This window comes from Cuculus canorus, chromosome 3 (genome assembly GCF_017976375.1).
Source record: "Cuculus canorus isolate bCucCan1 chromosome 3, bCucCan1.pri, whole genome shotgun sequence".
Lineage (NCBI taxonomy): Eukaryota > Metazoa > Chordata > Aves > Cuculiformes > Cuculidae > Cuculus > Cuculus canorus.
In genome coordinates this window covers 29,535,443-29,552,999 of record NC_071403.1, presented here as the reverse complement: position 1 = coordinate 29,552,999, position 17,557 = coordinate 29,535,443, and the positions used below count along the sequence as shown (strand labels likewise).

The following is a 17,557-nucleotide window of genomic DNA, read 5'->3' as shown; positions in this document are numbered from 1 at the left end:
CCTGATACCAAACAGAGTGGTTATTCTGAATTTCCTCAGACTGCTGCATGCTTCCACCACTTTCCTCAAATTAGCTCAAATTTTCATGTAGCAAAACCGAAGTCCTGAGAGCTTTCCGATACAAATGAAATTCTTAACATGTAAAATAGATTACTAGTTTTCAGCTCAAAGAATAAAGGATTACAATTCCTCCTGCAGCTACAAGGCAATGGAATTGACATAGGAGTCCAGGCAGGAACATGAGGGCAGGGTAGAGGAAGGGCTAGGTAGGATTGCCTCTTCTAGCAAAAGTCTACAGTTAGGTGGCTTAAGGCAACTATGAAACTGCAGGGTCATAAACAAGCAAGTATTTGTCCAGGGGGTAAAAAAAAATAAAAGAAATCAAAACAAAATAAAAGACTAGCACTGTATCACATCTTCAGCAAACATTTTTTTCTTCAAGAGTAATAGAGATGCTTACTTAATTTAAAATTAATCATGCAGCATAATTTTGAAGGTCACAAAAATAGCATCAAAAGGTTTGACCTGTATCAACCAAAACATCATTAAAGCACTATTGTATGGAATGACAATTATTGGGCTCTCTGATTTGTGGTTTTTGAAAAGCATTTCCACCACTTGGGATTGTAAAAGCAACATTTACTTAAAAACATATGAAAAATTTTACACAAAAGGTTAAGATAAGTTGCTGACTCCAAAGGAAACTATCTAATGATTCCAATTATCTGACATATACAGTAAAAAAGCCTGCACGCTTTGTGGAACAACCTATGTTTAATAGAAAATCTGCAGCCAGACAGCACACATGAATTAATTAAAACTATAAAACACCTGAGACAAAGTTATCTGTACTTGAAATGTGAAATACTTCTGCTTCACAGACACTTTCAAAAAGCATGTGTCACCTATTTAAAGCTAATAACACAAATAAAGCAGCCTTTAAGCCTTGCACTATTTCCAAACAACCAAAGCAACTTTAGGGTTCTGTCAGTACAAATTCCATTCATAACATATGTTTCTGAAAAAAACCAAAATCATTTGCAAATAAAAATGTTATTAGAAAAAGACATGAGATTACAAGGAGCTAGATGCTGATTGGGAAGTAGCAACTGACACAAATGTATCATGGTCATTGGCATTACACCAAAACTCATGCCAGGAGACACAGAGGTGTCTCCTAGAGGGCTGAATCATTACATACCACTCAAAGCCTAGAAGTGTATTTTGTATTTTCAAATGTATTGGTTTTAATTATACTACCATAAGCTACAGTCAGAGAACCTGTAAAACAGTTTTACACAACTCACCCACAGACACAAAAAAGATTGCTTATTGCCCTTGCAGCAGAACTGGTTTTGTGGAAGAAATATATATAGTTCATATACATGATACAAAACATATGCATATGCATGTACTATTTTTGGCTTTAAAAAGAAAAAAAACTAATAGACGATCAATCCTCTCCTCGATCAAAGAAATATTTTAAGTAGTGACACTATAGTTCTTACACACACACACAAAAATCCTCTTAAGTCCATGAGGAACTTTGCCCAAGGCCAGACTAAAGCAGATTTTCAAGGAGTGAGTAACTGTAGAAGTCACATATTTAAGGTCCTTGTTTACATGACTAGTTCGTACTTTAAAGAAAAAGGGTTTGCAAGACAAGAATCCTACAATCATTAAACTTTTTGAATGATATTTAGCATGAAGGACTATGTTCTCCTTCAAATCAAACAAAAGCAGATAATTCTGCTTAATATTTTTCAAAGACTTTGTGTTGTCACATTAAAATACTCAGAAGTGAGGGAAATTGTAAGCCACGAGGTAAAATGCTTCTGAAAAGTTCTAGCAAGTTTAAGAAAAAATATTGGTTGTTGGTAAAAATGTATTCACTTTAAAACATCAAATAGTTTTGTCAACACGACTACTCAAACACAGTGTGTTATTTAGCTTTGCTTGATCAGTATGAGGGACAGTCTAGCCATTTACTGAGAGGTCTACAAAAATCACAGTATGTCTAACTTTCATTCATTCATTTCATTCTCTATCCAGTATTCTTTTTCCTCTAAGCATCAACAGAGCCAATGAAAAACACGACACTTTGTCCAGGTTTCATACGCTCCTTAAAGAGCGGTTGCATTTGTTTTCCAAGTCCTTTACAATGTGAAGGAAAGGAGAGACATCACAGTCCGCTATCCCAGTCTCCAAGCTCTGCAACTCCTCCATTAGCTGCCAGGCAGGGGAAGGGGCTGACCACCACCCAGGACTCCTCTGAAGCCGTGGAGGTGACCGAGTACCCACTGCTCCCAGCACACTTTCTGGGCTGCCTACGTATGGAGGCCCCATGGCCACAGAACAAAGGGTAGCACCAGATGGGGCTGCACGGCATCCCCGAGTTTGACGTGTCTCTGACAGCCACCTCTAGGAACCCATGCTACTGAGGTGCTATGTACTGGCATAAAGAGCAGCAAACCTCTGGGTAACATCACCCGTTTGCTGTCCATTAATTGTTCTGTGGCTGATGGAAAACTGGTCCTCCAGTTGGTCATCCCCACTGAGCCACACCAATGCTCTGTGGAGGCACAGCATGTGCTTTACTGCTTGAAATACACAGTGTGGTATTAAATTCATTCATCCCAAGAGCACTGCCCACTCTAGCAAGTCAGACGCTCGCATACCTATTTTCTGATCTATTATTGTCTCAAAGATACTAATCAATATTTCCAGTCCTGCACTGCTTGCCAAATTACCTCTTCTTTTAAAGAAAAATTTAAGCCATAATAAGAATAATAAAAAGAAAATCTTTGATCTTTCCCATCCATCACGTCCTTGGGCTGCAGTTGCTACCAGGGGAGGATGGGCTATAAACGGCCTGAGGAAGGGATAGGTAGCAATAAGCCCTGACCCCTGGCTTTCCCGGCTGGACCGGAGGGTCAACAGCCCAAGTCCATGGGTGCTGATCCCTCCCATGGGGTCTGGATACCATGCAAGGGGCTGTGATGTCTAACTTGCCACTGCCTGGCTTGCAGTGCTCCCAGGTACGTGGCCTGTTGTAAAAGAAAATGCCTGAACAGCAGTTTACATCACTTCCAAGCACGTAATTGCCTACCTGAATTAATCTACCCCAATTCTTTAGCTAAACATTAAAACCAGTTAAGGGTTTACACTGCTACATTACAAATACTCCACAGTCTTCCTGCCACTGGCATGAAAAAGAGTTGAAGAATCATCCATCTTCACATCAGCCACTCAATTGCTACACACTTTATAAATTTGTAACTGAGAACAGGAGTTCTGATGTTTTGTTCACTGTAGCGATTATATTTTGCTGCTGTTTATGTTCACGGTGATGATGATAACATAAAAACAGGCATAAGAACAACCACAAAAAAAAAATACTGCACTTAAAACATGATGCATGTTTTAAATGAAAGTAGGTACTAACAGCACTTAGCCTACAGTTTCTTCATTATCAGAGCAGTCCAAGACAACTTTTATATTAGAAGCAACTTACCTTACTTTAATATTACCAATTGAACATACAAAAAATAAAAAATCTATACAAGAAAAAATCATGCAAGACCAGAGGTTTTCCTCCATCCAACAGCAGCACAGCAGAGAATTCAATAGCTGACTGGCAAATCTTGTCAGCAAGCAGAAAAATTAGGACCCAGAATCTTTACTCTTGGCTCCTTCTAGATACTGATTACACGAATTTGCAAGGCACTGATTCAGAAGGGGACTGACGAATATAAAACCCACTGTTACAATTAGCATCGGTCGCTGCCATTCCTTCATGCAGTAGAATGTACACTGACCTACACTGGTTCTGCCTTTCTGCAAACACTGTAGAAGATGAAAATACTAAGAGATTTTGTATTAATTAATAATGAATATTTCATTTTTTCGCATAATATCAAATGAATTTTGTTAATTTCATTTCTTAATGTTTGACTGTAGCTTCTTAAGAGCAACATTGTTACCAGAAAACTCTCTATAAAATTAGTCAAATTTATGGAAACATTTAAAAATCTGAGCACCTGCTTTTGATGTGAAAATATTTTGTCTAGTAAATGCACCAAAATTATTTTACAAAAATGTAATTAGTATTTTCCAACAAACCAATTTTTAAAGGAAGCAAGGATTACTGTTTTTCATATATATTTAGCATGTACCCTCACTGATGTTAATTTACTACCATACAGATTTAATAAAAGAAAATAATTTGCTATATCTGTCCATCATTATTAAAAGTTTGGCCATGAGATGCGAGTGTGCCCAGAAGAACAATGTCCTAGCAAAACATACAAATTCAGATTAAATTTTGTTAAACCATTGGAATTAAACAAAAAAAACCCACCGAACACCACACTAAACTTTGTACATGTCACAGTAAGTGGAAAAAGCCATAGATCAATATACATTTTTATTCTCTTACATATTATCAATAAAAAAGTATCTGCCAAGTTAGTCCCCTATCAGACCTGAAATGCCAAGAGTTTCAAACTTAACCAGAAAATGGCAAAGCTACACTTAAACCAACGAAGACCCCGGTGAAAATGAACAAAGGAAGCCAATAGAGTATTTTCTGCCACATAAGATGTAAATAAAGAAGAGATGCATTTCTCCTGATGTACATGGTACAGCTGAATGTGCTGAAAGAAATTTAGATGAAGATTGATATATAATAAGTTCACACAAATCATAAGTGTTATATCATTAGTTTGGGGAGCATTTTAAAGTTTGTGAGGTACTCGCATGGGAAAAACAAGTACATTGAATGATATTTTATACATAACCCCCCAATCACATTTATTTAATCAAACTTTTCTTGTTTAATTATTTAGGCTCTCAAATGAAACTATTAGACAAAAGTCCTTGAGAGATATTGTGCATACATATTGAAACATTTTACAACTGTTTCACTGATTTCACCTGGCTCCACATTTCATCTCTTAGTAACATTTGGTCCTTGAAGTCTAGCTAAAATACACTGTACCTTTAGAATGTGTTCACATGGAGGGAGAAAACAGAAACTAAGCTAAGCTTTATCAGTTTTGAAGAATTTGACAAATAGATTACATTAATCATCCTAAACCCAGAAATATTACAGCAAAATCAATCACTCAATGTAAATTGCCTCAATACTTCTGAAGAGAATGTAATATACTATAGGTGCATTTCATGACACCTATTGTGGTCGGCACTGGTTTAGCTCCCTTATGATGGACATACTATTAATAAACTGTAAATATTAAATTACATATGGATAAAAGGAAAAATTATAAATGCATAGTATTGCTTTAAAAAAATTACATGTTCCTATATGAAAGCATGAAACCGGCTGCCACTTTCCAATAAACTGTCAATAATTGCCAGTAAAAAAGAAACCGCTGTATTACAAACACAAAATAATCAGCCATTTAAAAAAAAAAAAGTAGTTGCTTAATGAAAATATATGAGTGAAGACTAATGTAAAAATTCTTCAGGAAACTGAATGTACTAATTTCATTATTAAACATAGAGAGATTTTATTGCTCAAAGCAGACTCCAGATTAATTTTGAAAAGTATTTGCTGTCTTGCAAAAATGTTATGAGGTCATTAAATGCAAGGACATCATACAATAATGGAAAATGCTTTTTTTTTTCCCAGAAGTCTTTGGTAATATACACTGAAGAAGATGTAGGCATAGATCAAATTTAAAGGAACCTTCTCACCCACAGTGTTTTGAATTTAAATAATTTTAAACATCTTAAAATCTGATAAGAGTTTTGAATGTTTAGATTTTCTTTTTTTATTTCTTCATGAAGAGAAGGCACTGCTAAGAGGACAATCTGATAGCCTGCTTTCTTAGGGTAGATAATATATTATGGTCCAGGAGAATAAAGCACTCCTTTGTGAAAGATGTGGTATTTACTGCTGCATTAAGTGTTCACAAAAGCATGAATCAACACTAACAAAATCCTATTCCAATTAGTCTAAGCAAAGATTTTATCTTCAGATGTACTGTACTTCTGCCTGAAAATACTACAATTTTCATCTCGACAACACACCTTTAAAATCTTTTGCTCTCTTTTCATCTACAGTTCAATTCCACAATATTTTCTGTGAGTAGTCCTTTTAAACTCAATGTTAACATGCGAAGTTCTCTATAAAGAAACTCTTCATTTATGATACTGCTTATTCATGCAACTGCTTCACATCCAGATCAATCACCTTTTGTGTAATGTCTGTCTTTAACAACTATCACTATTTCCTGAAGCCAATTAAAACCACTTAAAAATTATTTTACTTTTCTCTTTGTTTCTAGGTTGCACTAGTTTCTAAACCAGAATCACACACAATGAACAGGATGCCCTGCTGGATGCCCTGTTAGTTAAATATCAGTGTGCATACTACAGCTACGCAGACCCCTATAGAAGAAACCATGCATTCCTTATACACGACATTTCCCATCCATTAAACAGCTTTTGCAAAACATGCTACGTGAAAACATTAAACAAATGCGAGCTTGATTCATATAAAACCATCTATTACAAATGTAACATGACTTCTTTGATTAACACACACACACATAAAACCCCCAAACGCAAACATCGAAGCAGCCAAACAAAGCAGGTTTGGCATAGCCAAATGCAAATTTAATCACTGTAGTACAGAGCTATTAAGTGCTGTGGTGAAACTAAACTTTTTGACTGACTGTATTTACAAATATTTGAGGACCATATTATGCCTCCAAATCTATAAACTGTCCACCACCCTCCTGCATGGACAGAGGGTTCAGCTACTTTGCTCTCCCCACGAGTCAGTGCTTTCCCTGGTATCTGAGTAGGATCCCTACATCTCTTACACTCCAGCGTGGGAAAAAAGCAGACTGAAGGACTGCCAAGAGGATTCCCATCCTTCCACTTGTGAACATGGACACACAATACTGCTGTTACAAAGTCTTTCCCAAGACCTACCACAACCCATCACCCCTGCCAGAAATCAAAGGCACGTACAGGTCTGTACAACTGCCTCTGCTGCTGAAGATCCCAAGGTGCTTTCACTGCAAGGGTGACATTCATTCCCCTTCCACAGAAACTTTCTCACATTTGGAGCATTTCACATACTAATTCCACCACTCTCTGCTCCCGTGAGGGAATGATTTGGGTAACTTTTCAACAGGAAGGTGAAAAAACTCACATTATCGGCTCAGCAGTTTTGCACCACGGCAGACTCACAGATTAGTGGTGAGGTGAATTGAGGCAAGGCATTAAATATTACACACTCACAGGACAAAAAATAAGCATATCGTGAAAAGCTAATACAAGTTAGACAAATGTCAACTTAATGCACACACATTATGTTAAACTATCATTTTAAGTTCACTTTTCGTTAAGCAGCACTGAGCACAAAAAGCATACCTACAGATTCAGAAAAACAAAAGGATGCAAACTACATACTTATAGTAACCCCATTCATATAAGAGACTTAAGATCAACTCCTAAAGCTGTCCAGTTTACTGAACAAGTTCCACAGGTCAGTGGGACCACTTCACGTGAGAAAACTGGGCACAATGTGGCCCATAAGGTCTGTAATATCCACAGGAAAAGAAAGGGTATCATGGTTGCATTACATTAAGGCAGCATTTTTTGTTTACTGTTGAAACAATTCTCTAATTTCCATTCACTTGATGTACTTTTGGTTTTAATATTTGGGGGAGAAGGTAGCAAGCAGGCTTGTGAATTATTATTTCTTCTTATTCCACTTTAGTGTCAACAATGGCTACTTCTTGAGATGTGCAATCTACGTGTCTCAGGTCAGGTAATTAAACAGTGTAAGATAGCCATATATAGCCGTTAAATCAAGGGAGTAGTTGGGGGCCTAATCTAAGGTCTGCAGAAGTCAGCTTGGGTCTATTAGGCATATTCTAGATTAAATTTTTTATATGTTTCTAGTATTTCCATTATAATGACTCTATCAATATTCATAAATTACGACACATGGTCAACAGAGACTTTTTAAAGCCCCATGTTTCCACTAAGATTGTATTATTACAAATAGCCCATAAACCAACCAAGATTTTGATTACTACCTTGCAAAACACTGTTGTAAAATGAAATAAAAAATTTTTTAAATTATAGCACATGTGCACTATTGAGTGATTTTAAAGACATCTGTACTTTGAAAAATTACAAGTTCATGCTTATTCTAGTCTACCTAAACTACATAGGGGCTACCACTTCTAGTCTCAGTTTCAGCCCTGGGATTATTTTGGTGCCTGTATTTATATGACCATAAATGAAGAACGTTATAACATAAATGTTAAAGCAGCCCCAAGTGGCACTATAATAAAAGAAAAAAAAAAAAAAATCCCTCAGTGCTGCATACCTATAAATTACCATGACTAATTACAAGAGGGCCTCTCTGGGAACAGATTATCTTTGATGGGAAAGCCACTATCAGCTATGTTCACAAGAAGTACACGCTTATGAATGTAATAACAACATCACTGTTTTCTAACAGAGCATCATAAGACTTGTAGTAGTCATGGAATATTACTTCAATTTTGTAGACAAATTCATACACTCAATATACATGCATTCACCCACATCGTATTGTTAAACAATTTTAACAGGTGAAAATACCAACCCATGATGTCAACAAAACCAACCCAAACCTTTCAGTCTCCTTCCTTCCAAAGCACTAGATTAGAATTTTGGAATAGAATGTATCTGTGTGATTTTCTTGGCTCCTGCACTGGTTAAGAGAACAAGGATATTCTACAAACTCTCAGACATATAGCTTTTCAAATTTATTTAATTATCAAATTTATATATATGGAATAATTAGGGAGCTATACTTTTCATATTATTGACTATTTTCACTAAACTCTTGCCTATCTGATAAAAAGGTATATACAAATAACTATGAACATGCCCTGTAAATATACTTACTTCTGTTCTGTAGAAGTAAGAAACACACTATTGTCTCAAATAAAAAATGCTTCCTATTTTATTGGGTTTTATTTTATAAATAGTGCTGATTTAAAACTGCAATTCAATGTATTTCAATGCCACCACTACACTGTAATCAATAAAAGACAAAAATATAAGATTGAACTGAATTGTGACCCAAAAAAGATTCCTGAAACATTCCACTTCCAAGGAGCTTGTACTCATTCCAATAACCACTAATGCCCTTTTTCTTGAAAAGTCACTAACACTTTCCTTGTGTCTCCACCCCCAGCCAAAGGTAACACCAATATTCCCCTGTTCTGCACCAGAGGAGACCAATTTCATTCACATTTCTGCAACAGTAGCTTCCAGCTCTCTCTCCTTCTATACCTTCACCTCGTACTGGCAGTTGCTTGTTAGCATTCCTGGCTGCTCTTCCATGTTGCCAACACTGCCAGTCCTTATTCGTGGGGATTATCAGGTCTCTCTGATATAAAAATCACATGCAAAAAAAACCCCAAATTTCCCCAGCTGGGTTTGCCATGCAGTTTCACATGCACTTACGCTAACCCAACAAGGAGAGTGCTAAAGGTTTTTGAAGTTTACTTAAGCAGCAGCACTGCTGTCAAACGTAAAAGTAAAATCATGGCTGTAGAGCTCCCACCAAGAAGTGTGGCTGTAGGAATTTCAACCTCCACCTGTTCACCACACTGCTACTGCAAAGCCAACTCAGCTGCTTGCAGAGCAGCTGCTGACTGACCTGCTGCATGTTACAGCTTCACACATTAGGAAAAAATAAAAATCAGTGCCAGTTTTCTTTAATACGGCGGACTGTAAAAGTTGGGGCAGTTTCCACAGCTGCTCTGCAAGCAGCTGAGCCATCTCGGGAGTGGGGATCTGGAATTCCCTCTAGCCATCTCCCAAGGAGTTAACCCCCATTTCAAGTCAGGACCAGCCAGAATAATCTGAGGAAGAGTCTGGACACCAGTTTCTCCAACTAAATATGCTTGAGCAATCAGAAGCACTTTGCCATCTTCCATGCAGAGGTGTTTACTGATACTCTGGTGATGTTAAAGCAATTCAAGGATTCACTGCTTTGGCCAGTGATATCCAGCAAACAATAGATAGTCTAGACCTGTCCCAAATAACTGTCCCTTAGAAAGAGTTAAGTATCATGTGATACCTTTCTATCCATCATGATAGCTTTCAGCCAATTTAACAAAACAGGGGGGAAAAGCAGCCTTAAATATAGGGAATGAAAAATGTAAATGATATATCCTAACTTCTTTGTGTTCCTTAAGAATCATCATAAAAGGCCTTTACCCCCTCGTTTCTAGGTTCCTAAGATCTTACTTAAATTACACATTTATGGCTACTTATCTACACCTTTGTAGAACATGATGGCCCTAATTTTGCTTCTGTTGATTATTAGTGGGGAAAGATAACAGACCTTATACTGAGTTGGGTTACATAAGGAAGATTAATTAAACAATACCTACATGGGAGTACACTTTACTGCAGAGTCTAATACAAGACTCTGGGCGGTTCTATATATACCTACTACATCAGCAATGTAATTGCAAACCAGGGCAAGCAACAAAAACAACATTTTTCCCAATCTGACAATTCATTTCCTTTTAGCTTCAGTTCATATATCTGCTTTGATATCTTATGTTTGTGCCTCAGACAAAATATCCTCTTCCTTCCAGTATCCCAACGCCTGCGCGCAACTTCCTCAGTCTTGGAGAAAAGGATAGCATGCTCTAGAAAGGGTGTACTTCCCTCTGGCAAAGAGGGAAATCTCTCTTTAGACAAAATAGTCCCATTGCAGGTCCCTGCCTTTGGGCAGCTTGTGATTTTTGCTTGTCAACACTTAATTTCAAATTTTTCAGCAGAATCTAATCTGGTTTGACACCACTTAGGCTTAACGGGACTTCCCATTCACTTAAATACTATATACGTCTCCCAACAAAAATGAACTGTAATGTTTGGTTTAGATGTAAACAGATGAAATTTGGAAGGTACTTCCACAGATGGCAACTTCATAACTTAAATACCAAATTACAAGTTTCTTCATACAAACATATTAAACCACCAGGCTCTTCATGAAATATTTTGCCACCTGTCTATGCGCTCATAGGTAGGACTCGAAATGTAGGGCTGGGTGTTATTGGTAGGCAAAATTAATTAAAAAAAAAATCTCCAACAGGGCTATACCACACCACAGATCCATGGTCCCCACAATTTAAAGTCAATTTTCAATGTGTGATCCTGCATATGTGGCGCGTGTCAAAATTTAGCTCTGGTTCTCCAGCAATTACCCATTACAGATTCTACACGTGTTCAGGCTGCTGAGCAGACTTTGACACCCACTTTTTAGCTCAGGTCTGATCTGTGCCAGATCTGCGATACACATGTTCACTGCAGACACGTATTTAGTCCCCATTTGCTTCCTTCCTCAGCTTCCCTCTCTAAATCCTGCTAGCCACTTTTGTTTTGATTAGGACTGGGCTTGGCCAGTCCCCAGCAGAAGTCAAAGATGACAACTTTGTAACAGCATACGCTGCATGGAGACTTCTGTACTTCAAATTGGCATGTCTCTATCCTATTTAACAAAAAGGAGCAATGTAATACTGATTTCACTTGCTTGTCCAAAACTTCCAGCTATCCCGAGCAATTAAGTTCCTTTTTACAGGCTCCTAATAACGGAAAAGATGTACTAGATGGATTAATGCATTCTTGCAAAAGCACAGGATCCCATGTGTCACAATATAAAAAAGTCAATGTTCAGTATATCATGCCCTGCCCAATTTTATTCTAGAAAAAGCAGTTAACTGTGGCTAAAATACCAGGAATTTAAAGAATAGGCATCTGGTTCACGAAAAAGGATGATTGGTCAAATTAAGGGAATATACTTTTCAGATACTGCTTACATGCCTAATTTTTCATTTATTCTTCTGTTTACAATTGTAACTGAATAGTCTCAGTAATTTCCCCTCCTTCTTTTGTCGTAGGTACTTGCCACAATAAGAGCAAAATTTATAAAAAACAAATGATAGCACAGTGCAGAAGGAATCAATGAAAGAAAAAAAAGCTCTCTTCCTTTTCTATCAAATCTTATAATTACAATAACTTACAGCAACAGTATGAAAGTTTAGATGAAAATGAAAAATTTCAAACCAACCATGTTCCTTTTAATGAGAAAACAAAATACAACTCCTGCATGCTGCTCCTCCCTTCCTTCCTCTCCCCATCTCATAAAAGAGGATCCCAAAGACAAATCATGTTTAAGCTCCCAGTTCCGAAATCCTGAATCAACCCCTTAATGCAGTAAGAATTCTGGACTACAGAGCCAGATCCCAACAAACATCTTTTAAACTGAACAATCCATCTCATCCTGAAAGACCTCATCACTCAGAAATGGAATGCAAAATTATAACCCTTGATATTCATAAAAGTATTTAATTTCATCTATTTACAGCCAGCACTCTACCCCTCATTATCATCTTCATCATCTGGGCCTCATGCTAAGCAAAGAAAAATAGACAAATTTCTAACACAGTCCATTCAAAATGTGTGCAAAAAAGCATCTGCAGCATTTTTGCCTTTCTGACAGCATCCAAATCAGCTGTATGTATCCAAGTTGTGTGTACAATTTTGAACATGCAAAAACATTTTAACAAGCATCATCCTTTTCTCTGTTTTTATGAAAGCTCAAACTCTCAGTTCTTAGCAAGAACTTTTTTCATGTGCACCACAAAAAGTTTCGCTCACTCCACTTCTCCAGTCTGTTTTTCACAAATAGATCTTTTCTGAAATTTGACAAGAGCTGTTCACACTTAACTATGTGCAGAATTCACATCATAAAAGAGAAGCAAGCTAAATTATTAATTCTGTGCTAACCTATTTAAAGTCAAAATGACAATACTGAGCCAAATTCAAGAAGGTATCCCTTAATCGGATTTAAGAGTTACACAGGACTAACATTGCTACTATTAATTTTTTTTGTAAAACAAACACCAGGCACATTGCTGCACTGGACATGGCTTGTTTTTGAAAAATTATTTTAAATAGTTTTTACGGCTTTTTACATGATACTGAATGACTCAAACACATGACTTGAAGATATAATCTGTATCAGAATAAAGCTAAAAAAGGACAATACTGTAGTTGTTTGTAAGAGTACCCAATCAACATTGTACACACACAGACACACACATGGTCATATATAATGACTGATGTGTTTCTACTTTAAATAAAGCATCTAGTTCTAGGTATGTTATTACCAGAAGGGTAACAACCTTAAAGTAGTTCAGAGAAGATCAATCAAAATTATTAGTGCCGAAACTCCACACTTTGGCTGTTTCATGAACAGAACTTTCATTGGGTGAAAGAGAAAAGAAGTCCAAACAAAAGCATAGTCCTCTAAAGACATATCAATATATACAATTAGTGAAGCCCTGACTGTAGAAAAACATTACTATAATCTGCATACAAGCAAGGGGGAACTCCCAAGAAGAAAGCAATATTACTTACTTAAAGTTCAAAAGCCCAGGTATAACAAACTCAAACTATCACAGGAATTTTGACTGGACATCCAGTAAGTTTTTGCTTACAGCCAGATCTCATAAACTGGGCACAACCTTGCTTAGAAAACGTGAGGTAAAGCAGTAAAAATATTGTTGCAGAGTTCAAGCTGGCTTTGACAGGAGTTGGACTAAACAAGACAGAAGATTCTTTCCCCTGCTCAGACTGTTTGATTCTATAAAATAATATTAGTAGCTACAAATATTGCAGAACAAGTGAATATAAACAACACTAGGTGCACACAAACAAATGATTAAGTGTTTTCAAACCAGTTTTGAACAGCAATATTTGGTTTCAACAGATTAATAAGCTAACATCTTTCCCTTGAAAAGGCTTTTTCACATGACTAAATTTTTCAAATTAAAACTAATAGAAATAGGGTCCAATCACTACTCAGGCAACAGACTCCCCTGTACAAGCAGCACTGTGTAACATAGCAATTTCAAAGACATTATATGCTCTGGCTGCAACAGTTGCCATTGATTCAGCTAGTCAGCTAATACAAAGTATTCTATACAGCAATATAAAATATCTAAGATGTACTCTGAAATGGAATAGATACCTCTTCTCCCCATTACATTAAACAGAAAAATTCTACTTTTGACTGATGGAATGATGATTCGGGTCATCATGAAGTTTGTGGATATCCTAGATGTCATCAGAAAGGAAAAGGTGAGAAACATATTTTCTTTGTTGTAAGAGCAATCCATTGCAGAATGCTAATAACTTCACTCTGTAAGGCATATCTGTAATACTCAAAACGACAGAGGTGTACAGTTTATGTGCATTGAAACATGCTGTTTTTCACTGCCTTTTACATTGTGATATGTGTTAGAGCCCTAGGAACACAGAAAATGTGTAGATTATTTAAGTGTAAATTAACACATTTAACATTTCATCCTTGTCCACTCCTTTAGGGGCCACAAATAAATAGCGACTTCCAAATCTACCGCATACTTTTTTATTATTTTCTGTGTCTACTTTCCACTATTGAAGAGCACACCTTCTCTAGTTAATTACTCAAACGTATCATGTCACCATACAGTTCAACAGTTCTATTTCCACAGCTCTAAGAATATCTTTGTTTCCAAATGTGAATTTTTTATTAACAACGCTGCTACACTTCAAATATTTGTCTTCTATTATTTGAGAAGCAAAGAAGATGACATGTTAACACAACATTAGATCAAGAAAAAGGATTTTTTTATCTACGAAGTAAATTTACAGAACTGTAAAGCAATTGCATGACTTAAAAAGGTACAAAGAAGGGAAAAAATAGAGACAATCAGGACGAAGAGAAGTATTTAATTCATTCAGTCAGAAAAGGCAGCAGCAGCAAAGAGAGGGGCACCTCATACACCAGTACAAAGCAGGAAGTGTAACAATTTCTTAAGTTCACTATTGGATTCTACATTTTCTACATAATTCCAAATGCAAGCAAGTAATACTGATGTGCAGGCCCTTAGGATGTAAGAGAGTGAGATCTGAAACTCACTCCCCCCTCGCAAGGAGCAAGACAACATGCCACAGCAGCAGCACTTTGTCTAAGCTTCAGTCACTTTCTTATTAGCCTAGGGAAAGATGCGTTCTTTAAAAAAAGCCTGGTGAAAGTTACCAGAAAATAAGGCCCGGCCATCAAATGGAACATTAAAAAAGGAATCATTGTATAATCATGGAACACCCCTTGCCCCGTCAGAGCAAACGTCATAGAAAATGGACAGCCACGTAAAAAGTTAAGATGCCTTTTTCCCTTCCTAACATGGCCCTGGCCAAACCCAAAATGGTCTCTTTACCTGCTCCCGCTCTTCTGTTCTCTGATCACAGAGAAGACGGGCGAAATTCAAAATAACCTTGTTGGAACTGGAGATTTAACTAAAGGACTAGGAAAGGTCTACACATGCTCATTCTTGACAAACCACACTACAACCTTGGGAAAAGTTCCCTTAAATATATCACTTTTTACATATCTTGCATCTGAAACCCTCTTGGGAGAAGGTATTCAGACCAGCTCCCATATTCAAAACACAGCAGCTATGGTTAAAAATACCAACAACGGCCCCACGCGCCTTCTCTCCCGAGCAGCCTTACAGAGACCCTTGCTCTTGGTCCGATTCCTTAATCCTCACTTTTTTATTCTAGGAAGGAATATTTAAAAATCAACCAACCAAACCACATGCACACTTTAGTGTATCACCACAGGGACGCTCTCAGGTCTTAATTACTGCAAAATAACACCATAATTACGTCTTAATTTCGCTAATCTCAGATGAGCTTTTAAAAAGCAATTCGAGGTTTACAAGAAAAGCGTTTAAAATTGTATCCAAATGTTATCTGAACGAAACCCGACATTTATTTATCCTTTTCCGAGCTTAATTTTAATCAGTTTCCAAGGAAAGGCATATCTGCTTCTGATCAGCCTGGTGACAAATGAAAAAAAAAAAAAAAAAGTGTGGCATTTGAAAATAAATAAAAAGCACGGGAGACGTTTCTAACCAAGGAGCAACATATGAAGAAACAAGTTTATCCTTTTGCAGAGATCTCCGGCCACAGAGACTAAACATCTAATGACCTTATTTACTCAAACTATATGCTGCCAACAAAACGACTACTTAAGGCAACTTTTAAATTACAGATAAACATAAATACCTACGAAAAGTAGGTTACTTGTCTTTACATAAATCCGGAGTCCCACTGAACTCAACCAAATGCGGCAGGCTGAGATGGAAGACAAAAATGGGTCTTACTTGGTGTACAAAGACATCAACCGGAGACTCCAAAGGGCTTCCCTCTCGGTTGCTCATGGAGATGAACCCGAATCCCATTCTCACATTGAACCATTTGCAATGGCCGGTTCCGTGCAAAACCTGGGATTCTTCCTCTTCTTCCTGCTCCGGCAACTTCCCGGGCTCGTCTCCACCTTTACTCGCCCCTGCTGAGGAAGAGGGAAAGGCGGGGGGTGGGGTGGGGAGAAAGGGGGATGGGGGAGAAGGAAGGGGGGACAAGATGCAAAGCAAAGAGTTAAATTCTGGTAACATCCTTTTTGCCACTGTATAAAGGAGTTACGACAGAAGAAACGGGAGAGAGAAAAAAAGGAGACTAAAACAAAATAAAAAAGCAGACGGCGAAAAGAGCATATTTTTTTTCTTGAGTCCTAAAATAAAAAACCGTCTCTCCAAAATGCGTAACAAAATAAAATCACCGGAGGTTACAGAGAGGAAACACTACACACGGAGGCTCTCCCTCTCTCTTTGCCCGGGTCAGCCCACGTTTCTGTACATACGCGTATTTTTCCATTTAACTCCATCTTTCAGCCGCATTACAGCACGGAACGAAATACTTTACTTGAATATTGCTGGTTTAAGACCGATCCCATTTCGCAACAGCCCAATTAGTCTCTCCTCGCAAGGCGCAGGACCGGGGGCGAGGGGGGAGGCCGGCCGAGGAAGGGTGGTGGAGAGAGAATAAGCAAAATTGGGTAGATTGCACAACTGGTTATTGCACATGCAGCGCCGAAACCACTATTTTCCAACGTGTATCCATCTCTCCTTGGAATAAACTTTCGATTAAAGTTGGGACAGGTGTACGGCCGTTTTCTCATCCCACCACTGCAACTGTGCTTAATCAAACAGGAACAATTCAAACAATAGCCCCCTGAAAGCTTTTCAAGTTGTGAATCGGTGTGGGCGGTACGGAACAGTTTCTGAGCTGGGTAACAATGGGTTTGCAGAAAGCCCCCTCGCGCGAGCTGCTAAAAAAGGGTAATGCATAGTTGGGTTAAAAGGGGGGTGGGGGGAAAGGGAGGGAGAGAGCGAGCGACCGAGCGAAAATCATAGTAAAACAATAGAAAAAGAAAATTAACCTTCGGCCATGTTGCCCCACGGGCCCTCTGCTCCAAACTCGTGAGATGAAAACTTTCCCTGTGGATCGAAGTGGTCTTCTGCATTAATCTAACATCCTGATTTTGAACGATCGCAAATTTAGCTCGCATGGTCTAATGTGCTTTCCCTCTTTGATTTTTCCCCTTCTCGCT

General features: G+C 37.8%; 1 protein-coding gene across 3 annotated transcripts in view; it reads right to left on the bottom strand.

The window, feature by feature from the left end:
* LIN28B (lin-28 homolog B) overlaps positions 1-17,557 on the bottom strand; it is a 97,026-nt gene that overhangs the window by 64,247 nt on the left and 15,222 nt on the right. The window contains exons 1-2 of one of the 3 annotated variants that reach the window (XM_054063840.1): positions 17,387-17,518; positions 16,272-16,456 (exon numbers count right to left, since the gene is read on the bottom strand). In XM_054063840.1, coding sequence (XP_053919815.1) covers positions 16,272-16,456; positions 17,387-17,396 — 195 coding nt within the window. In that variant the 5' untranslated portion in view covers positions 17,397-17,518. Of the gene's footprint in view, positions 1-16,271; positions 16,460-17,386; positions 17,519-17,557 lie in introns of those variants that run through there. The other 2 variants (XM_054063838.1, XM_054063839.1) reach the window with 2 other exon arrangements.